Source organism: Mesoplodon bidens, assembly GCF_964165515.1.
Source record: "Mesoplodon bidens genome assembly, chromosome: 6".
In the NCBI taxonomy this organism is placed as follows: Eukaryota; Metazoa; Chordata; class Mammalia; order Artiodactyla; family Ziphiidae; genus Mesoplodon; species Mesoplodon bidens.
The window spans coordinates 108,291,418-108,315,410 of NC_138162.1; the positions used below are offsets into that span (position 1 = coordinate 108,291,418).

The following is a 23,993-nucleotide window of genomic DNA, read 5'->3' on the forward strand; positions in this document are numbered from 1 at the left end:
CCGAGAGGAGAAAGTTCCAAGAAGGAGAAAATGGTCAACAGTGCGACTGTTGATGGACAGGCTTAGCTAAGGGTTATTTGATTCTGAACAAAGTAGGCTGCAGAAACCTAGAGGGGAGTGGGTGGATTTGAAGCGGAGGCACAGGAAGGCCTTGTGTTAGAGAAGTTTCAGGAAAAGGGAGCTAAGGAGGTGAAGTAAGAAGCGGGGCCAGGCGTGAATGGTTTTTCAAGGTGGTGCTGGCCTGCCCATTGGAAGGTGGAGGGAGAGGAGAGAAGGGGAGATGGGGGCCTGGGGATGAAGGAGATAGGAGTGGCTGAGCTTTGCTGTAGAAAGAAGAAAAGCTACGACTTCCCTGGTGGGCCAGTGGGTGAGACTCCGTGCTCCCAATGCAGGGGGCCCGGGTTCGATCCCTGGTCAGGGAACTAGATCCCACGTGCAGCAACTAAGACCCGGAGCACCCTAAATAAATAAATACATATTTTTTTTAAAAGAAGAAAAGCTGCCTTTATGGGGGCCCCAGGAAGGATGTAGACATAGGCTCTTTGCATTCCTAGTTGCATGTAATCTTTTTACCATATATCCCCGTTAAAAAAATTTTGAAAAATTCAGAAAAGGAAAAACAAAAATTGCACTCACCTGAACTCCTACCCCTCAGAGATAATTGACAAGATTTGGAAGAGAGTTCTTCCAGAAATCCTTCAGTGTATATTTGCACATGGATTTTTTTTCACATAAGTAAGATTATACTACTAATAACATGGCTTATTCTATGTATGTATTTATAAAATTCAGCAACAGAACCTAGATATCTTCCCTAGGTAGTAAGTATAGATCTGCATTCTTTTTTATTGGCTGCATAATATCCCATAGTATGGCTTTACAACAATTTATTTAACCAATCCCTTATCAATGGGCATTTAAGGTATATACATTTATCCTCAGGTTTTTCATAGCATGCAGTGATAATCTTTACATCTCCGTCTTTGCCTAGTGGTATACGTATCCCCTTAGAAAAAAATTCCTAGAAGGGGTTGCTGAGTGAAAAGCCATGCTCATTTGAAGTTTGGCTATCATCAAAAAGAACACAAATAACAAATGTTGGTGAGTACATGGAGAAAAGGGAGCCCTTGTGCACTTTTGACAGGAATGTAAATTGGTGCAGCCACTACGGAAAACAGTATGGCCATTCCTCAAAAAGTAAAAATAGAGCTACCATATGATCCAGAAATTCCACTCCTGGGTATATATCCAAAAAACCCCCACTAATTCAAAAAGATATATGCACCCCAAAGTTTATAACAGCATTATTCAATAGCCAAGATAAAGAAACGACCTAGGTGTCTGTCAACAGATGAATGGATAAAGAAGATGTGGTACATATATATATATATATACACACACACACACATATATATACAATGGAATATTACTCAGCCATAAAAAAGAATGAAACTTTGCCATTTGCAACATGGATGGACTGCAAGGGTATTATGCTGAGTGAAATAAGTCAGAGAAAGACAAATACTGTATGATATCACTTATATGTGGAATCTAAAAAATACAGCAAACTAGTGACTATAACAAAAAAGAAATAGACTCACAGATATAGATAACAAGCGAGTGGTTACCAGTGGGGAGAGGGAAGGGGGGAGGGGCAAGACAGAAGTAGGAGATGAAGAGGTACAAACTACTTGTATAAAACAAGCTACAGGGCTTCCCTGGTGGCGCAGCGGTTCAGAGTCCGCCTGCCAATGCAGGCGACACGGGTTCGTGACCCGGTCCGGGAGGATCCCACATGCCGCGGAGCGGCTGGGCCCGTGAGCCATGGCCGCTGAGCCTGCACGTCCGGAGCCTGTGCTCCGCAACGGGAGAGACCACAACAGTGAGAGGCCCGCGTACCACAAAAAAAAAAAAAAGACTTAGTGCAGGGGATTAGGAAAAACAGCAGGAGAGGGTGCAAGAAAGGAGCTTGCGATCATGCAGACAGAACAGCAGTTAGGTTTACCCCAGAGGGTATGCAGAGGCTGAGCTGCCGTCAGCGTGGAGATGAGACCTACAGATTCCAGGTCAAGGAGCCCTGCGGTCTAGAGACCTGGTGGGCTTTCAACATGTTCCCTTCATTAAAGCTGGTGGCGGGAGACAGGATGAAGATATCATCGAATCCAGGTGATGTACTTATCCAGAACAGTATTCCCCAATGTGGGTGCACCTCTGACTACCAGTTCCATTGGATTTAATAGATCATGGTTTTCAAGAATGGCAAGAAACTGTATGGTGAAATAAGTTTCAGAAACACAGAATTAAACACAGATAGAGATGGACTTTTTTTTCTTTTTTTGCAGAAGTTTTCAAAATGTGTACTGTGTTAATGTGAGTCTCGAGAGGGTGATGGAAGATGCAGCATTTTCCAGATTTACTTGATCAAAGAACCCCTTTTCACAAAGAATATTTTGAACTAGTCCTCTGTAGGACGTGTGTTTGAAAACCGAACTTCTTGAAAGTTGGAAGTTGGTCCTGAGAGTGACAGGCATTAAGAAAGATCAATGACAGCAGCAATTCAAGCGGGATAGAAAAACAATCCTAATAAAAATGGCTGTTGCTACCATTTATCAAGTACTTACTATGCACCAGGTACTTTTTGTACGTTGTCTCATTTTCACAGCAGCTCTGTGCAAGAGATGGTATTCTCACTGTTTTGTACACGGAGCCCAGAGAGGGGAAGGGGAATCCCCCTGCAAGGGACAGCATGACTGGAAGTGGTGAAAAGCAGAGAGTGAGGGGTTTGGAGGCCCAGAGGTAACAATCAAGATCAAGAAACTCATGATTCCCGCCCCTCCCACCCTACTGGGTTTGTGGGGTTCAGGATCGATGGGGGAGCTGCTGTGTCCACAGAGGAGACCATTGTGTATGTGATGGGGGAGGGTTAAGGTCTGTTGTACTGAGTGAATAGCCGGGGTTCTCTTCTCAAAGAGAGGTTATACAGCCCCTTGAAGGGGTACAGTCCTCCCTCTATATCTGCGGGGGATTGGTTCCAGGGTCCCCCACGGGTACCAAAATCCAAGGATACTCAAGTCCCTTATATAAAATGGCACAGTATTTGCATATAACGCACACACATCTTCCCATATACTTTAAATCATCTCTAGATTAGTTATTACACCTAATACACTGCAAATGCCAGTGTAAATGTAAATAGTTGTAAATACACTGTAAATGCTATGTAAATAGTTGCTGGTCACTCAGCAAGTTCAAGTTTTGCTTTTGGGAACTTTCTGGAAATTTTTTTCCGAATATTTTCTAACCGTGGTTGGTTTTATCCGCGGATGTGGAACCCACGAGTACGGGTTGGCATCTGGAGTTGTCGCAGATAACCAGGGATTGCTACTGGCATTCGGTGGGTCAGAACACCAGAGGTCTGCTCGGCGTGGGTAAATCCTGTCTAATGGAGACCTGTGCCACTCAAATGCCAAGAGTGCCCCAGTTAGAATACTGAGGGCAAGAAAGGGGAGGAAAGTCATTTAGGATAAACAGGGAGATCGCCCACAACCTCTGTGGTTACAGGAACCGTGGAAGGCAGCAGATGCTGGGGGCTGGGGGCTGGGGGCTGGGGGCTGGGGGCTGGCCCTGAGGATGCAGGCGGAGGTGGCAGCCAGGAGAGGAAATGCCTGTCCCAAGAGCATCGAATGTGGATTTTAGGAATGAAGGAGCAGAAAAGAGGTGACTGTCACGGGAGCAAGTCATGACACCTTGCCGAGCAGGAGAACCTGAAAGGGAAGGACCCGATCATCAGAGCAGAGAGGGACGGACTGATTCCCATCCGAATAAAAACGTACCCTCAGCGGAAGCCTGTGGGGAGGGGGTCATGGCCGAAGGGTTCCAATGAAACCAGTTTTGCCATCTTAATTATAGCATTCTCCGGCCATAAACTACAATTATTCTGCAACTCTAAATATAGCACTGGCTCCTGAGAAGACTGGGAAATCTTTATTTTTACTGCCCCAATTGGCTGTTTTGAAAACCCACTCTGTGAACTCCGTAGAAGATAATCATCAAAATATGTTCCTTGAAGTTCCCAAAGAAAGACCTTTTATGCAGTTCCTCGAATCTCTCCCCCCCTTGCTGACTCTGATGGAAGATTGCAGTCCCTGAAAGGCTAAAGAGTGAATCAACACCACATTTTCAGTCAACCAAAAGCTGGATTCTGCGACCACAGTTGAGTTAGCAGTTGGTTAACAGGTCGGGGCTATTTTCCACCTCCAGAGGGACAAGTGAACCCGGCTCAGCCCCAGCAGAGCCAAAGTCACACCCAGCCATGTGCCGACTCTGGCACCTTCAAATCAAACTCTCTACAACGTGGCTCTGTGGGAGCTGAGGCTTGAAAAAAACAAGGGAGTTCCCTTGTGGCTGCCTTTCTGATATTTGAGTTGGAGATTATGACTGTAGGTATGGGAGAAACAGAGGTTCTTTCAAGACTCCAGTGGTTGCCACTACTTTATGAGTCTGGGCTTGCAGCGCTGTCTTTGAAGGCTAATTTTTTTTTTTTTTTAATTCACTGCCTGGAATTTGGGTAGAGATCGCTAGCTGAAGAGTGGGGCCCGGCTGTGCCTTCAGTAGGTCATTCATGGGCCTGGCTTCTTCATGACAGGAATGAGGATGCCCCCTCATGACGGCTGCAATCCCTTGGGGCCTCTGGAACAGGGGAGGCTGAAACTGGCTCACAGAGTCTTCGATGTTTGCTACCCAGAGCAGCAGGCTGTCCCAAGCTTGTCTCAAGAGAGGGGTTTTCCTGAATACTTAAGGTTCCAGGCATTACCCTAGCTTTGCCGGTGCCCTTTGCCAAGCCCACCCCCTCCTGTCCCAGTGGCCTTTCTCCTGGAATCAGCAAAATGAAAAAAAAGAAGAGTACAAAAAGAGAGACAGAGGGCTTCCCTGGTGGCGCAGTGGTGGAGAGTCCGCCTGCCGATGCAGGGGACACGGGTTCGTGCCCCGGTCTGGGAAGATCCCACGTGCCGTGGAGCGGCTGGGCCCGTGAGCCGTGGCCGCTGAGCCTGCGCGTCCGGAGCCTGTGCTCTGCAACGGGAGAGGCCACAACAGTGAGAGGCCCGCGTACCGCAAAAAAAAAAAAAAAAAAAAAAAAAAGAGACAGAGAGAAGGTAACAGAAGCTACTTCTGCCTTCCTGGAAAGGTGGCCTCTTTTCAGACAACTGTGGTGACATCTTCAGCCATTCCAGGCACCTGGCAGCCCACACTGACATGCAGGTGCTTCTCAGTTTTCAGCATGTCAGGAAGTGCTCAGTTTCATGGATGGTTTACGTATGATGCAGGAAAGAACCACAGCCTGATTTGAGAGGGCCATAAAAATGCTGGTGGTATTCTAAAGTGATTAACTGGACACATGGAAAAAATTAACCACCCCCCACCCCCCCCAAAAAAGGGAGGCCTTTTAGCTTTAGGAGAGGAAAATCATATCCCTTGTTCCAGCTCTGAGAAAGGGAGGGGAAGAAGATCCTAAATTTTGCTGCACTGCCCCCAACCTACCCTTTCATTCCTTTTCAATCCAAACATTAGGCCCCTCCCTGTATATCCATTTTAAGTCTGCTGCTTTAAGCCTTTGCAGCCTCAATGCATCAGAACTCCCCAACACTCCCTAGCCATAGAGAACTCTAAGAATAAACCATATTTAAACCATATTTTAAATCATTAATTTTTAAAAATTTTTTTAGTAAAACAGCTCTTAATTAAAAGGGCAGAAGTTAACAATTAACTAAGGATGCAGGGCTTCTCAAAAGGTCAGTAAACCCATCTTTTTTGAACACCCACTATGAGGTCAGCCCTGTGCTGAAAGAGGCTGAGGGAAGATTTCCTGACCTCATGGGGATGACAAACCACTGGCAGGCCAGACGTGTAAACAGATGCTGAGCCTGGATGGAAGAGGCCTTTTCCGAGCTCTGTGGCCTGTCTGCGCTGGGTGTGTGTAACTCTGCAAGCACTCTGTGTGTGTATTTGCAACCTGCTTCAGATCCCTGGGCATTTCGGAACCTCTAACTAGCTGACAGATCACCTAACCTCTGCCAGCCTTTGTAACATGACAGGTGGGCTCTGTGCCTTGGAAGTTCCCTTCCTGCTCCCTCTCTCTGAAAGCTCTGGAAAGCTGGGGCACCCAACACTAAGTCACATGGCCCCAGAAGGCATGGGAACAGGTAGCACGGGAGATGCGGAGGGGGGTGGAAAATTCTTTTCCTGTCTCTGCTGACCCCACTTGGTCCAGTGCAAGGCGAGAGTACAGATCCTGTCTCATCCATCAGCCTCTCATCCGTCATAGCCTCTGTGTCCTCAAGCCCAGCTCTTCTCAATTCTTTATGTCTGTTTCCTCATCCTTCCTCTGACTGGCTCAGTCTCGGTGTAATGTGAGGATAATGAGTGCGTGCTTGCACAGGCTTTGGCTTCTAAGAGCCTCACAAAGCTTTGGATTATGTCCTCATTCAGATGAACAAGGCTGAAGTGGAACAGTTGCTATAGCGTTCCAGCCGTAGGTAAATTAGGGGTCCCCAGGGTCCATGGCTCAGCGCTAGTAAACAGGAAGTTGGAAGGATTAGAAAGAGAAGATCTCTTTGGGGGATGGGAGCCAGGGAAGGGGGGCGGCGGGGAGAGGTGGGGCTGTGAGTTATGGAGCTGTGATGTCAGCAAAGGGAAAAAGGGAATAGGGCCAAGCGTTTGCGAAGCCCCTCATCTAAAGAGAGCTGAGATCGCGCTGGCCGTCATTCGCCTTCCCGCGGGCGGCTCCGCAAAGTATGGGATACGGGACGGGTCTCGATGAAGTCTCACTTGCTAATGACTGCCAATCTAGGGGCTCTCGGCGGGAGAGCAAATTTATGCCAGAGCTGTGTGCTTTCCGAGGGGGTGTTTGCTGAAGGTTGGTGTCCATCTTGCTTGATTTAAGTCTTCCCAGATTCCCTGCAAAGGCTATAAACAGGGAAGTGATGAAATTGACCCTGGAGCCAGAAGAGGGAGGAGGCCTGGTCACAGGGGCGGGCACGGAAGCACCACCAGGGGTGGAGAGAGATGAGAAACACAGGCCTGGAGGAGTCTCTGCTCCAAGGAGTGGAAGGAATACCTCCCTGAGGGGCCCCCGGGGCTGCTCTAAATCCAACAGCCCACAGCGTGGTTCTGGCTGAAATCATCTGGGGGTGAGAGGGTGCCGCTAGTTAGGGCGAGGGTTTGGTCTGACACAGCACAGAAGGCACCGCCTCGCCTGTGGTGCTCGTTTATGGGGAAGCTATGGCAGCCCTGGTAACACCCCAGGCAATGTTTTCCTCTTCAACTGTCTAGGGTAGCAGCCTTAAGACACAAAGCGGGGCTCAAGAGGTTGATTTCTTGGGATACGTATAAGGGGTACCAGCCTGCCTTCTACTGTACCCACCCTCCTCCAAAGCGTGCACACACACACACACACACACACACACACACACACACGAGAACGCACTAACTGTATCAGACGGAGGCTACCTGCCGTTTGTTACTGTGGAGAGGAAACTCAAGCATGAAGTTCAGGAGGCTTTGCTGCTCTTACAGATTAGGGGTCTTGGCCTTCCCCAGTGAATAGAAATTGATCAGAGGCCAGACAAGAAAATCAGGCAAGGCTCTACTGGGGCCCCTGAAACAACAGGTTTCCTTGCTTGCTCCCCGACGGGGGTGGGGTGTGAGCTTGTTTCTTATATGGGGTGAGGGTAGGGGTGTGTCCCTGGGGCAGGCCGGAGGGATGGCTTAGGAGTTTTGCCCACCCCTTAGGTGGTGTTGCATGCAGGGGGCACGTGCAGTACCCCGCTTTTGCTCCCAACACCCTGTTTTTGCTTCCGGCTCTTCAGAAGTGGCAGTTGGGGTTATTTTTTTTGGTCTTCGGTATCTTTATATCCATCGTTTGCCCCAACTGGGCACGCACGGACGCAGTTATTTTTAGGCCCTTATAGTCTCTTTGTATGTTATTGCTCGATGTTTCTGTCCAGGTGCAAGCACTGCAGCAAACGGTCCCAGGTCCCAGCCGGTCTCATCACTAGCTGTCCCTGTGGCTTTAGCCAGGCATTCAGAGTTAACCCTCCTCCCCCTAACTCAGCTTCCACATCTGTAAAACTGGGAGGATAACTTCTCACCCTGTCTGTCAGGCTAGTTGTGGGGATAAAGGGTATGAACCCAGGTCTCTGCCTTTCCCACGCATTAACTCAGAGTCTCTGAGGGCAGGGGGCCGGCCTTGGTCTTTGCACCAGGCTTCTCCATAATTACACATGCAGGCACAGACCGCCTACCAGGAAGGGTAACAAAACCATTCACAGCCCCATGCAAAACTGTGTTTGTTGAGCACTTCTCTGTGCCAATCCCTGTGCTAGGGGCTTTGGGTCAAGCAGAGAAAAAGACAGACACGGTCCCCACCCTCAGATCTTAAACACCGAGGAAGAGAGCTGTTGGATAAATAATAACAGGTATACTGCATTCCACAAAGGGAAAATACAGACCACGTGGAAGAATATGTAACAAACAAGAGACTTCCTCCAGTCTGGGAGCTCGAGGAAGGCTGCTAGGAGGTGACATGTAAGTCGTGACCTGGAGGACAAGCAGAGGGCACTCATGGCAGTGGTGGTGGCATCTTTTTTTTTTCTTTTTTTTTTTTTTTTGCGGTACGTGGGCCTCTCACTCTTGTGGCCTCTCCCGTTGCGGAGCACAGGCTCCGGACGCGCAGGCTCAGCGGCCATGGCTCACGGGCCCAGCCGCTCCGCGGCATGTGGGATCTTCCCAGACCGGGGCACGAACCCGTGTCCCCTGCATCGGCAGGCGGACTCTCAACCACTGCGCCACCAGGGAAGCCCCCGTGGCATCTTTAATTTGGGGCTACCCACAGTCCCTCCCCGACTGAGCCCGTTCAGGGCTGCCCTCACTTATCGGGTATTCCTTGCCCACTCTGCCTCTTGGCTCCCGGGTAGGTCACAGTGGTCACGACAGCACAGCACTTGGGAAATGAGGCTGCTTCCGGGTCACTGCCAGAGAACCTGAGAACCATGCCCAGTCCTGGGCCCAGCCCCCTTCATTTCTACCTGCTCACCGTGTAGTCGCAGGAGCAAGGATTCTTAGCATCTGTAGAACCTTGGCTCGTTAGGGGGCAGTGGGGGTGGTAGAGAAGACTTCTGAGTTCAGATCTCAGCTTCACCACGTATCCTGGGTGCTGTTAAGCAACACTCTTAACTTCTCTGAACCTCAGTCTTCTTGCCTATGAAAGTGGTACTTTCGACTCTGAAGTTTATAGCATCGTTGTGAAGATTGCCCCAAGGCAAGATCCAACGCTTCATCACTTTAAAAAAGGCAACAAAGAAAAACAAAACTTGGAGCTTCTACTTCTAGCATTACCAACTTAAAATATTCCTGGGTTATAAAGTTTAAGCGCCTGATAAACTACAAGCAAACTGCTAAAAGCATAGCTAGAGTTGAAAGAAAACGGGAAATCCCTAGGGACCAAGCTGAAAAAACCCGCTTAAAATTAGGAACTCAGGGCTTCTCTGGTGGCACAGTGGTTGAGCGTCCGCCTGCCGATGCAGGGGACACGGGTTCGTGCCCCGGTCCGGGAAGATCCCACATGCCGCAGAGCGGCTGGGCCCATGAGCCATGGCCGCTGAGCCTGCGCGTCCGGAGCCTGTGCTCCGCAACGGGAGAGGCCGCAACAGTGAGAGGCCCGCGTACCACACACACACACACACACACACACACACACACACACACACACACACAAAGATATTAGGAACTGAAACCAAACGAGTCCACAAATGCAGGAGCTGGATGTTAGGAATCTCTAGTCTTGGGTGCAGGAGGAGACAAGGCTGTGAGAGGCACAAGGGGCACGTGTGAACCTTTGCTGAACCAAAGACCTCCCAGCATAAAACTCCAACCCTAGAAGATGCTGCTTCCAAGGCTGTCACCCTGGGACAGCCATTCTGGTTGGGGTTATTTATTTTTTTTGGCCCCATTGTCTTCAGATGGGCCACGGTCTTCCTACTGTTTGGTCAGCGCCCAAACCTGTGGTTAACGATTTTGAGTCTCACCCCAGCCAGTCTGCTCCTTGAAAAGGGGGGAGGGGAAGGGAAAGAGGCTAGATGCGAAACCTACCTGCTAGAGAGCTGACAAGGAAATGGGATATCTCCAGACAATCCGGGTGAGGGGAAAGGGGCAGTGCTGGGTTAACACAGGCTTGCCCTCAACTGGTCTGGGGATCTAGTATATATTCTATGTGCACACTTGGGTGATCCAGTCTAAGGAATCAAACCGCAGTGGTCCCAGATCGGTAGCTCCCCTGGCACCTGGCAAAAGTCTAGGAAATGCCCTCTGGAACAAAGAGTCTTGAACACAGACCCCTCAGGATCCACTGTTTAATCAGGGGCTACAACATGAATGCCCTTCCACACCTCCCCACCCTCTCCCTCCCCCTGGAGTGCATTATGGTGGCCCCAAAGCTATGCACACACAGGCTTTAACAATTTTCAGAAATAAATGTATTGAAACATCTGCAAGACACATGATGATAGGTTATGTTCTCATCAAAACCTTCTGTGAAAAGAAAAATCAACAGTTCAACAGAAAAATGGGCAAAGGCTACATATAGTTAATTCATGGAAAGGCATGGTTAGTAAGCACTTGAAAAGGTTCCATTTCACTAATAATTCTTAAATGTGCAAAATAAAATACAGAGATTCTTTGAGTTAAACTCATAAAGACATTTATTTTTTATACGACTCATTGGGGAAGGACTAGTATATCAGTATATATTCATATGCTATGTGGGTGGAAGTGTAATTTGTACGCCCTTTCTAGATGTCAGTTTGTTCATTTGTTTCTAGAACATTAAAATGTTCTTACAATCTGATCCAGTCAATTCACTTTTAGAAAACTGTCTAAAGAAAGTCCTATATGTGCGTAACATTTTACGTATAAGGATTTTCACTGCAGTATTATCCATACACACACTTATTGCATATGCACACAAACACACAATTTTTTCCTGAAGCTCTTGAGGGTAAGTTACATACATCATGGTTCTTTACTTCTGAATATTTCAGTGTGGATTTCCTAAGAACAGGAATATGATCAGGGTACAATTATGAACTTCATGAATGTGCTTCAATTCTTTATCTAATGTACCATATGTATTCCGATGTTCGTTGATCAGATAATAACCTCGATGGATTGATTTTCTTTTCCCTCCAGGCTCTAGCAGGCTCTAGCTTAACATTAAGGATTGCATTTGGTTGTCATGTCTCTTCACTTTTCACTGTCTTTTTTGACTCTAATATTTTTGAAAAATACAACCCCCCCACCTTTTAAAAATACAATGCTTACATTGTGTTTTTCTCATGTTTCTTCATGATTCGATTGTGGTTATGCACTCTTGGTCAGCAAATTACGTAAATGATGGTGTGTGCTGGTCAGCGTTACCTGATTTCCCCAATATGTAATTACTGGGTTTTTTCCTCCCTTGCAACTAATAAGTAGTCTGTAAGCAGACAGTTTAAGGCCATGAATAAAGCTTATACATAAGCATACATATATACTGTTCTTCATCAAAATTTTCCCAAGAGGTGGCATCCACTGATGGTTCTTGCCTGATCTGGTCTTTACCATGATGATTGCAGAGTGCTGATCTCCCAACTCCAGCAGTAAGAAGAGCCCTCCCTTCTCCCTACCTGTCTGTCTGTCTATCATTGGTATGGATTCCTGTTTTTTCAATGACTTGTAATTTCATTATTATGCTTAATTATTTTAGTGCTCAAATTGTTCCAGATTTGGCCAGTGGGGGCATCTTCAGGCTGGTTTCTATTTCTTTTTGATATGCCCCTATCATTTTTTTTTTGAGCATTCCCTTTATTTCTGAAATAGCAAGATGTTCTGGATTCATCTTCTACCTACCCTCTGCCCCGACCCTAAAATCAGCCATTTCTTTAAGAAGCCTGGGTTCTTTGTAGTGGGCAATGGTATTAGAGACCAACTGGATTGCTAGGGGTGTTCAGTGCTATTTTGGTGTCTTTGCTTCCTGGACCTTTCAACAAACAAAGTTATATGCATACACATAGCTACAAATATAGATGCATCTATACACATATATGAACATAAACAAATATGTACACACATAAACATATTTTAGAAATTACTAATTCCCACTGATACCTTCAAATTTCAGTCCAGCTGCAAGGGGTTCTTATTTGTCTCTCCCGTTGTATATTTCTGTATCCCTTTTTTCACAGTGAGAACCCTGGGTCCAAACCACATCAATGCATTTACTCTATTTGCTGAATCTTGAATTAATGTAAAATAACTTCAGAATTGCTTTACCCATGCTACACCAAGAAATAAAATTGCTTTAAAAGTTCAAGATTTGTTTGCACTTCTTCCCCAATCCTACATTATCACATCCTAGACTGAGATTACAGAGTCCAAACTGTGTCATAATTTACTTAGATTAGTTCCTCTTTCCTTTATTTCCCCACTTAGTATGTTTATTGTATTCATTCAAGCAAGCAAGGCTTATTTGGTTCCAAGTATTTTTTATTAATAAAATTGAATTTTTTGAATATGTAAAATATTAACATGTTTTCAGAAGTCAAACTATACAAAAAAATTATATTCAGAGAACTGTGACTCCTTCGTATATCCCTTTCCCCCACCCCATCCCTTGTAGAAAACAACTTCATTGTTTTTCAGTTTACTCTTCCTGTTTATCTTCTTTTAATGATAAGCAGATATATGCGTGTTTTCTTATTTTCCCTTCTTTCTTACAAAAAAGTGACACACCATATGTGCTCCTTTGCTGTTTTCATTTAATATCTCCTGGAAATGACTCCACATCGGTTAATAGAGACTTCCTTATTCATTTGTATAGTTGCACTGAGCCCCATTGCGTGTACACATGCCAGCATGTGTTAACCAATCTCCTATAGTTGTACATTTAGATAGTTCCCAAATTTTGTAACTACAAGTAATCCTGCAATGAATAACCTTGTCACATATATTTTCAGATTGTTGGAGGTCTATATTCCGGACAAATTCCTAAAAGTGTGATTGCTGTGTTGAAGGGTAAATGCATCTGCTAAAGCCCCGCTCCACAAGCTTTGGGCCATTTTGCATTCAGACCCCAACTCCCCCCACCACCTAGGCCAACAACGTGTATTGTCCTCTGCATCTTTGTCAATGGGATGGGTGAGAAATATTATCACAGTGTAGTTTTAAGTTGCATTTGTCTTATGAGTAAAGTTGAACATCTTTTAAATTATTCAGGGGCCATTTTTATATCTCTTTTCATAATTGCCTGTTTGGGTCTTTTGTTCATTTTTCTGTAGGATTTTTGGTCCTTTATTTCCTCAATTTTTAAAAGCTCTTTATAAATTTGGTATATTAGCTCTTCATCTGTGATGTATGTTGTGGGTATTTTCTCCCTGTTTGTCATTTGCTTTTATGGCCATGCACAAGTGTTGTTTTACTAGCATGTAGTCAAATGTATTGATCTTTTCTTTTATTGCCTCTGGATGTTCAGGCGTAGCTTAAAAAATCCCCCGGCAACTATCTGCCAAGCAACTTTGTTGTCATCATAAGCTTGCACCCCGACTTCCCAGCACAAAAGCCCTGGTCAGCTCGATGCAGACCAGCTCATTTCTCAAACACCCACTTGGAGGTCCGGCTCATTCTGCCAATATTAGACATCTTTCTTCCGGTCATTCATAAAAAGACCAGATCTTGTAAGGAGGAAGGGCTATGCAGTATCTGGGGGAATGGGAGCAATCTTCTGAATGAGGGAATACATCACTTAGGTCTTATTTAGAGAGCACGTGATCCCAGGGAACGAGCATGGAATCAGACTTCCGGCATGAGATCTGTTCCTGCCGCGGTCCCTCCCACCCCCTGGCACGTCCTGCACAAGGCAGTGTATGAGGCAGAGGCTGTGCCCATCCCGTGTCCTCACACTGCTAGTTTCTCCTCTCCGAAGCCCCCCAGCTGCGCTGGATGCAGAGTCTTGGTGGGGACTGTGCTGGGGCCAGATTCGCCCTTGTCCCTGCAGAAGCAGAATCCTGCTTCGGTGACAACGTGTCAAGGAAAATAGAAGGGTGCTGAGCCAGATCAAACAATCTCTTCTTACTGCACCCCAGGGGTCTGAGCAAGGACAGATAGAGAAGGCATCTGGGCTGGTCTGCGTGTCGTTACCAGTTTCCCAGGGATCATGAACTCTCCTCCCCCTGAGGTGCTGGGACATCCCAGTTCCTCAGCCACTTGATTCTGACCTCCACCCTTCTTTGCTCTGCTTGCTGTTAGGTCACCTGGAGCTCAGGTGGGCTGACTTGGACCCAGGGGCGGGGGTGGGGGCAGCGTGTGGAGACAGTAAAAGAATGGGGCAGCTGGAGAAGGGTGGGTGTGGCTCCCTAGCCTGGGTCTGACAGCTCTGGCTCCATCACAGTGAGGTCGGCCGCTGGCGACGGAGATGCGCTGTGTGTTACGGAAGAGGAACTGGCAGCTGAGGACGACGAGGACATGCCGTCCTTCCCGTGCACACAGGAGGGTAAGGGCTCCGGGCCGATCCCAGGCTGGGGAGAGACTTGTCTGTCCACATGGCTTCCAAGTCCTGGCTGTCTCTTCCCCGCTGCTCCCTGGAAGCATTGCGTGGGCCTGGGTTATGCGGTACAGATGAAGTCAAAGTTTGACACACGTGACCTCTGTCTCCAGGGCTCCTCCTCAGACCTGTCCGGGACCATCTCCCCCAGGGCCTCTCTTCCAGCTGGCCCAGAACTGTCCCCTTCGTTGTATCCCATGCCCATCGAGTGGCCCATCCTTCTCAGGCCCACAGGACCAGCTTGGCATGTGGCTGATCTGAGACACCAACGCCCTCTGAACTGTCACTTGCAGTAGGGCTTCTCGGTGGATTTCTATATAGGTTAGAGCAGCTGTTCTCAATCTTGGCTGTGCATTGTAACCACCCAGGGATGCCTGAGACCGACCCTTAGAGATTCTGATCTCTTTGGGTCTGGAGCGTGGACGGGCATCAGGGTATTTAAACATTCCTGGTACTCATAATGTGCAGCTGAAGTTGAATCCATCTTAGAAATTTCACAGCTGGGAGCATCACAGCTTTCCCGCTGGCCATGGGCCACCTCCCAGAGCCACCAGGAACACCTTCTTCCAATCTTCCTCTATAACAAGGACCAACTGATACACTGGAATCATCCGTTTGGCTTCCAGGAGAACTTCTGGTTACCTGCAAAGTTTGGGGACTGGCGACCAACCTTCTGGTTGGCCTGGGACTGAGGGGTTTCCCAAGATGTGTCACTTACAGCTTTAAAACTAAGACAGTCTTGGCAAGCCATCCTGGTTTGCCCAAAACCAAGGATTTCCCAGAACAGAAGACTCTCAGTGCTAAAGTCCGGGAAAGTCCTAGGCAAACTGGGGGGTGTTGGTCACCCAATGGTGAGACAAGGCTGGCTGCCCTGTGAGGGGGCTGATGTTTCGGGAAGCGGTGTTTTCCTGTACCATGGGCTGAATGACGATGCCATGGAGACAGAATCATGGTGTGATGGGCGTGTACCCTGAAGATCCTCACTGTGGTCTTACCTATTCGTAAAAGCTCTAGGACCTCCAGAAAAGGCAGTGAAGTGGGTAGAGGGGAGGGTCCAGGACAGCTCCCTTTCTGAGGCTGGTTCAAAATGGGATGAGACAGGCCAGAGCAGGAGAACTGACCCTTCAGCCGCGGCCTCTGCCACCGGCCTCTTTTTGTCCCCCCTCTCCACAGGCCGGCCGGGGCCCCGCTGCAGCCGCTGCCAGAAGAACCTGTCTTTGCACACATCGGTGCGGATCCTTTACCTCTTTCTGGCCTTCCTCCTGGTGTCTGTGGCCGTGCTGGCCTCTCTGGGTGAGTGCAGGCTGCCAGCAGCATCCCGCTAGTCCGGGGATCTCCACCCCCGGGCTGCGGGGGAGTTTCTCATCGGGGGTCCCTTCCGTGCCAAAACCCCCTACAAAGACAAACACAGATCTCCGTGGCTCACGGACCAGAACCCGCATCTTCCTGTCTAGGGGTTCTTAGTGCCCGATTCAAACTGCAAAGACTAACTTGTAACTTCTGGTCAATAATTAGCTGTGTGGCCTTGAGCAAGGCACTTCCCCTCTCAGGACCTCTGTTTTCCTACTGGAAAATGAGAGGCTAGGACTAGATAATAGTTCTCAGTTTCAGCCCCATGTTGGAATCATCTGGGAGCTGTAAAAAAGTATGGGTGCCTGGGCCCCCCCTCGGATAATGGAATTAATTCAGTAGTTAAGCTCTTCAGATGATTCTGGTGTACATCCAGGGTTGAAGTCACCAGATCGGACAATGTCTAAGCCCTTTCCATGGCCTTTGTGTTTCTCAAAGTGAGGTTGGATGTGTATCCGCGTCAGGGTTGCCCCCAGGATTTGTTAAAATGCAAATTCCTGGGTCTCCCTCAGACCTACCAAGTCAGAGTCTTGCCAGCGAGGCCCAGGGATCTGAAGTTTGGTGGTTCTCATACACTCTGCAGTTTGCATGACTGTGGTGGCTGACCCAGGTGATGGCGTGCTGCCAGTTTCAGGTAGCTTCTGCCTTCTGGAAACTAACACAATTTATGTTTAAAAAGTGAAAACACATTGGAAAGTTTCTTATTGCAACCTCATTTCATTCTTGGCTTCAGATTTTTAAAAAAAGCTTTTTTACTAAGGGAAACCTGTAGGTTTGTTTGCTCCAATGTACTAGATATGAGAGACAAAGCTGGGACTCAGGTGAGGCAAAGGAGGCACGGAGATGGATAGGATTAAGAATAATTTTTATTTTTATATTCCTTTCTTATTTGTCCCCATTCTACCCTGTGGTCAGATCCTAGTTCTAAAATCTGAGGGGGGTGGAAATTAGATATGTATATGTATAATTTATGTACTATTACATATTCTAATATATACATATATACCCACATATGTATAAACACATATATACACTTAAGGGAGATATATAAAAAGGTTATATCTATCTATGTCTATAGATATATAGATACACAGATATATATTTTTAAGAGATGTGTGACAGACTCTGGCCATTGGGAAGCTCCACAGAAGAGTGAATGGTTTTGGCCGCAGAGGGGCTGATAAATGGTTTGTCTTCTCAACAAACGACTGCTGTTTCTCTGAGCTAAGACCCTTTTCTCATCTCTGTTTCCCCTGCAGTTTTCAGGAAAGTGGACTCTCTCTCAGAAGACATCTCCCTGGCCCAGGCCCTTTATGACAAGAAGCTTGTGTCTATGCAGGAAAATCTCCAAGGGCTGGGTGAGTGTCCAGTGTCCAGATGTGCTAATGACCGTGACACAAGGCCGATATTACTTGACAGGGGCTGGGGGGGCAGGGTTCCTCCCATGCCATGGTGCCCTGGAGCAGGGCAGCCTTCACCAAGCTTCAAGGCACGAGGGAAAGACAGCCATGGCTCCCGGCCTCCCTGTCCAGCTGGAGAACATCCAGCCAACGAGGGCTGCTACCCTGGGATGCACCCAGGAATGGGGCTCGGGGTTCTGTGAGTGGCATGGATCTAGCCAGAGCCTCCAGGTAGAGAAGCAAGCGGAAGGCTGTCCACTTGCCAAATATCTTCGCGTATCTGAAATTATTTTTAAGATCTTCCCTATGCTCTTGACAGGTCGGCCCTTTCCTCATCACTGCCTTAAAGTTTGCACAATTTACTCTTTATCTCTTGCTTTCACAAGGGACGTTCTCATTCTGAGAATGAGACAGAAGGAGCCATAATAGGAGGGTTTAGAGGGGGTCTGCTTGGTGGGAAGAGAAAGTCCTATGCTGCCACTAATTAGCTGAGTGACGTTTGGGTCACTGTTCTGAGCCTCATTTCTCATCAGTCGCGGGGGGAAACTATCCCTGTGCCCTCTTCTCCACGAGCTTGTGACAGGCTCAAATCAGCACATATATTAAAATGTGGGCAGAAATTTTAAACATAAAAGGTAAATGGGAGGTTCTTGGCAACCTCGGAAAAGTTATGAAGATACATACTCTCAAGAATTTGGTGGTGAGATGGAGAAAACATCCTAAAGCCTTCATTTCAGGTCAGAGTAAAGACATTTGGTAGAAATCAGATTGCATAGAGGTGGCAAGACTTTTCCAGAAAGGATTTCATAGCAGGTCTTAGGAAAGGAGGAGGGATAGGAAAGCCACTTGCCGATTCATTATGCTCTGAAATATTAAAGAAGCAACCTTTGTCCCGTGATCCTTCAGCAACTCAAAATGTTGTCCCTTTCTCCTGAAGAGCTGAAAGCCCCGAACAACTGCTCTTTCTGCCATGAGGCTGGGCAGCTGGGGCAAGAGATCAGAAAGCTGCAGGCGGAGCTGGAGGGAATTCAGAAGATGCTTCTGGCTCAGGAGGTCCAGCTGGACCAGACCTCCCAGACCCACGAACTGCTCTCCACCACCAGCGGTCAGATCTCCCAGGAGATGGGCAATTGCTCCTTCTCCGTCCACCAGATCAACCAGTCTCTGGGGCTCTTCCTGGCCCAGGTGAGAGGCTGGCAGGCCACCACAGCCGGCCTGGACCTGTCTCTGAAGGACCTCACCCAGGAGTGCTACAACGTCAAGGCTGCGATGCACCAGATCAACTTCACCGTGGGGCAGACTTCCGAGTGGATCCACGGGATCCGGCGGAAGACAGATGAGGAGACCCTAACCCTCCAGAAGATGATCGCCGACTGGCAGAACTACACGCGGCTCTTCAGCAGCCTGCGCGCCACCTCGGCCAAGACGGGAGAAGCGGTCAAGAGCCTCCAGGCCACCCTGGGGGCCTCCTCCCAGCGCATCAGCCAGAACTCTGAGAGTATGCACGACCTGGTGCTGCAGGTCATGGGCTTGCAGCTGCAGCTGGATAACATCTCGTCCTTCCTGGATGAACACGAGGAGAACATGCACGACCTGCAGTACCACACCCACTACGCCCAGAACCGCACGGTGGAGAGGTTCGAGACGCTGGAAGGACGCATGGCTTCCCATGAGATCGAGATCGGCACCATCTTCACCAACATCAACGCCACTGACAGCCACGTGTACAGCATGCTCAAGTACCTGGATGACGTGCGGCTCTCCTGCACGCTGGGCTTTCACACCCAGGCTGAGGAGCTCTACTACCTGAACAAGACCGTCTCCCTTATGCTGGCCACCACCGACCTGCTCCGGGAGCGCTTCGGCCTGCTCAGCGCCCGCCTGGACTTCAGCGTCCGCAACCTGTCCATGGTCGTGGAGGAGATGAAGGCCGTGGACACGCAACACGGGGACATCCTGCGCAACGTCACCATCCTACGAGGTGAGAGCCAGATCTGGGCCGGGCTGCCGGGGAGCTCCCAGAGGGCCTCAGTGCCCTTGGGAAACACAGGAGGACCTGGTTTGGGGCAAAAATCTCAGTGGGCTGATACAATCCTGCAGCAAATTCCTGGGGTGACTGGCAGCTTTTACGTCCTTGCCAACCTCTTTTGGAAAAGTGTATGGCTCCTCAGTTTGCCCGACATACAAATTTGGATTTTTATGTGTGGATCTGTTTAATTGGGCCCACAGAGAGATATAGGTAGAGCTCATCTTTTGGAAACTCTGTCTTCTTTTGTTTTCTCCCTTCCCACCCCCTTCCTGGTGCTCTCAACCATCTGCCCTTCAGATGCCTGTCACTCTGATGCCCCCTTCTCCTCCCCTCTCACCCCTGTCTTAGGCGGAGTTCTTCAGATATATAGGAGAGAGAGAGAGAGATGATAAGGAATTGGCTCATGTGAGTTTGGAGGCTGGCAAGTCCAAAATCTGCACAGCTGATGTCCTAGTTCAACTCAAAAGGCTGGAAGCTGCTGTAGAACCAGGAAGAGGCAGTGTGCCAGTTGAAGGCTGTCAGGCTGGAGGATGCTCTGTGACTCAGGGGAGGGTCAGCTTTTGGTTCTATTCAGCCTTCAACTGATTAAGTGAGGCCCACCCACATTGAGGAGGGCAATCTGCTTTACTCAGTACTGATTTTTTTTAACTTTTTATTTTATATTGGGGTATAGTTGATTAACAATTTTGTGTTAGCTTCGGGTGTACAGCAAAGTGATTCAGTTATACATATACATGTATCTATTCTTTTTCAAATTCTTTCCCCGTTTAGGTTGTTACATAATGTTGAGCAGAGTTCCTACTCAGTACTGATTTAAATGTTGATTTCATCCATAAACACAATGGAGACACACCCAGAATAATGTTTGGCCAAATATCTGGGTACCCCGTGGCCCAGTCAAGTTGACACATAAAAATGAACTGTCACAAGTGTGTCCCTCATCAACCTGACACCCATGCACCTCTCCTTAAATCATGCTTAATCTCCAAATGAAGAAAGTAACAAGGTCATAATTCTGCCTAATATACATGATATAACGATCCTGAGAGTAACCCAAAATGCACTAACCCCTTCCCCAGAAGAGGAGGTAAAGTCCTTGAGTGATGTTTGCTCTTCTTAATATCCCATAACTTAAATATTATGACATAAAGTTAACAATATTTAAATACTGTGATATAAAGTCAATACATTTTGTACTTTTTGTTACATGATAAGGGGATAAGAGAGGGAATAAAACAAAGATATATACACATATATGTCAATATATAATCATAACGCAATGAGGAAATACTCTTGACAATTAAAGTCCTCGCTCAGGAAACTGGGCAGAGAGTCACAGCTAGTGTTTATAACCATCTTCTTCCACTATCCATTCTGTCTTCCCTTTGCCTTCAGCAAGCACCTCAGCTGCTTGTGCTTCTTTACCTGGTAGGGTGACCCAAACCTTCATTCCTGAAGGGCCATTAGTAGTCCTGCCTGGATTGGGTTGTTGTAATTCTCCATTGACCTTAATCCCAGGACATGGTAATACTGAGAGACACCCTAAGTGATCTCCTAGATTCCAGACATGCTCTTTCTTACCTCCATTGTGGAGAAGTAGTCTGATTTCTCTTTGGCAGTCAGGGTCAGTCAGCACAGTCAGCACAGTAACTTCTTTGCCTGTTATTTCAGAGGCATGAGGAGCCCAAAGTGAGCAGGCAACAGTCTTAACTTCCAGTTCAATGGAATCGTATCTCCTGGCAGAAATATCCCCCTTTGGAACTAAGATCACTAAGCCAGCAGAGCATAAGTTTCTGGGAACAAGAAGCAAAAAATGTGCTAGTGGGGCACTAGGTTTAATAGTGAGTGGTGGCTTTCCATTTCCCCTTCTTGATCCTTGGACCGGAGTCCTGGCTGTAAGAGAAACAGCACCATGTTTTTGTTGCTGATTCAGAGCATATACAGCCCTGCAAGGTATTACCACAGAACTGGCACTGTAACTGAGTCTTCAAAAGGCCATTTCACCCTTCTATTCAGCCAGCTGCTTCAAGACGGTGGGGAACATGGTAACACCAGTGAATCTTATGATCATGGGCCCACTGCTGCACTTCATTTGCTGTGAAATGAGTTCCTTGATCAGAAGCAATGCTGTGTGGAATACCATGTATAATGCATTCTGCAAGTACATGGCTGGTATTTTTGGTGAAGCATTGCATGCAGGGAAGGCACTTCTATATCCAGAATAAGTCTCTAAACCAGTAAGAACAAAACACTGCATGATGGAAGTGGTCCGATGTAATCAACCTGCCACCAGGTAGCTGTCTGATCACCCTGGGGAATGGTGCCATATTGGGGATTCATTGCTGGTCCCTGTGTTGGCAGATTGGGCGCTCAGCAGTGGCTGTAGCCAGGTCAGCCTTGGCGACTGGAAGTCCATCCGTGTTGCTGAACCCATGCATAAGCTCCATTCTTGCTACCATGGCCATTTTGTTCATGAGCCCATTGGTTGATGACAGGGGTGGCTGGAGAAGAAGCCTGACTGGAACCCATAGAACAAGTCCTCCTCTTCACTTGATTATTAAAATCCTCCTCTGCTGATATCACCTTTGGTGAGCATTCACATAGGACGCCATGAGATGGACCTCAGCTAAAACTCCATTGATCACCTGACCGCCATAAGTCCCTACTCTGACTGGTACGTCACAGTGATGGTTGGGTCTCCTGGAATCAGTGTCAGTTCAGAGCTTGTGTCCAGTGGTGCCTGAAAGTTCTGATTATTTCCTCTTGCCCAATGCACAGTTATCCTGGCAAAAGACCGTAGGGCCCTTTGGGGAAGGCTGGAAAAATGATTAGTAGTAAATATTGTTGGTAGTGTACAAGGGTCCTTCCTCGAGGGGACCTGGCCTCTTCATTCAAGGGGTTCTGAGTCTATAAAGTGGCTCAAGTCTGAGAACTGGTTGGGGGTTATGACACTCTGCTTTTATGATTCAAGTTAGACTCTTGTTCACTTGACCTAGAACTTTTCTGCTTACACAGAACAAGTAAGAATTAGTAGGCTTCCTGTCTATTTCACTTCTAGGAACCCCATGATGAGCTAACCAATACCATCAGTGTGCAGGACTCAGGCCATTCTGATTGCGGCATTGACCCTGCTGTCCGTCACAGGGACCATTTCCTCCTTGCCTTCGGGGCTTGAGTGACGCCTCTGGTCCCTGCCACCACGGATCCAATCACTCTCATTGTGGTTACGTTTCCCAATTCCGTGACTGCAGTTCCCTCTGTGAAATCTGGCCCACAGAGAAGAGCCAGGGATGCCAGGGCTTCCCTCTCAAGTTTCTCTCTCACAGTCGTGGTGAAAGGCATGTCTTCTGGACCTTCCCAGGGTGGGGAAGTGAGTAGGTTTCATATGACAAACTCACTCGAACATTCCCATCTCCCTAAGTCATGGAATCCCTTTCTCTACATTAAACCAAAGCAGGTCTGGCAATTCTAATTCACTCACTGTGGGTCTCCTTTTGGCCATATTTCAGCCAAGCAGCGAAGCAAACTGTTAGAGCCCTTTCTTCCTCCCCAAGATGCAAAGTTAGATGCAGAATCCCTGCTTAGTGAGCCCGTGGCAATAAATGCCGCCTGATCCAACTTTACGTTCCTTCCACGATTTATCCCACAGCCTTAATACCCATCCCCACACGTGTGGCCGGGTTTCTATCTGCAGGAGTTAGAAAACGCAGAGGGTAGTGCACCTCCTCATGGGTCACACCTTGTACCTCACTTTAGCGGCTGCTGGGACTTGAGTCTGCTCAGAGGTCTAGAAGCCAAGAGCGGTGGTGGGGTCGACACTGGGGAGAACCAGCAGTGTCTTGCTTGTCAGCTGCCTCGGGGGCGGTCATTACCCTTTCCGCAGGCAACGCAGGGTTAATATCCTGGGACGGGCGGGGGTGGAGAGGCCACTTCTCCTGGGGACAGAGAGACAGCTGCCACTGGCAGAGGAGATGCATCAGAATTTAGGGTTCAAGTTCCCCAGCTCCATCAGGGTCTTCCCACACACCCCCATTCCAACTTGCAGGATCCCATTCCTTCCCAGTCCATGGCCTGGGTTTAGCAGGAGACACCCTGGGAGGCTGGGAGTTCAACTCGCATTGTAATTCAGCCAGTCACAGGGGGAGATTGTGGGTCTGATTTTCAGCAATCCTAGCCCTGTGGCTACAGCGGGTAAGGGTCTCCTTCAGGGCAGACATAGAAGCTTCCAGGTCATTTACGGGGCCCTTGAGCTGGGAATCCGAATCCCTGAGCTCATCCTTTTCTTTCCCCACTTTGTCCAGTAACACTAGAAACAACCAGCCAATCTCATCATACTTGTTATTTTGACCAAAATGTTCAAAGGTATAATATACATGGTTGCCTAGATCCTTGCTTAGGCGTCTCCATTATTTTGGGTATCTCTACTGCCAGGGATTCTCAGGCTGCTTTTACTACTGGATAGAGAGTCCTTAGCATCTTTAAGTCTAATCATATGTGAGAGCCCGTTCCAGAAACCCCAGACCAGATCAGAAAACTCATCTTTAAAATTCTGTTCACCTGGAATCATTCTTGGTACGAAAATCTG

The 23,993-nt window shown here is 47.9% G+C and overlaps 1 protein-coding gene across 2 annotated transcripts in view; it reads left to right on the top strand.

Moving 5' to 3' along the window:
- SCARA3 (scavenger receptor class A member 3) overlaps nt 1–23,993 on the top strand; it is a 42,488-nt gene that overhangs the window by 6,731 nt on the left and 11,764 nt on the right. The window contains exons 2-6 of one of the 2 annotated variants that reach the window (XM_081236322.1): nt 14,477–14,578; nt 15,803–15,922; nt 17,239–17,337; nt 18,317–19,360; nt 21,425–21,565. In XM_081236322.1, the coding sequence (XP_081092448.1) occupies nt 14,477–14,578; nt 15,803–15,922; nt 17,239–17,337; nt 18,317–19,360; nt 21,425–21,565 (1,506 nt within the window). The remainder of the gene's footprint in view (nt 1–14,476; nt 14,579–15,802; nt 15,923–17,238; nt 17,338–18,316; nt 19,361–21,424; nt 21,566–23,993) is intronic. The other variant, XM_081236323.1, reaches the window with a different exon arrangement.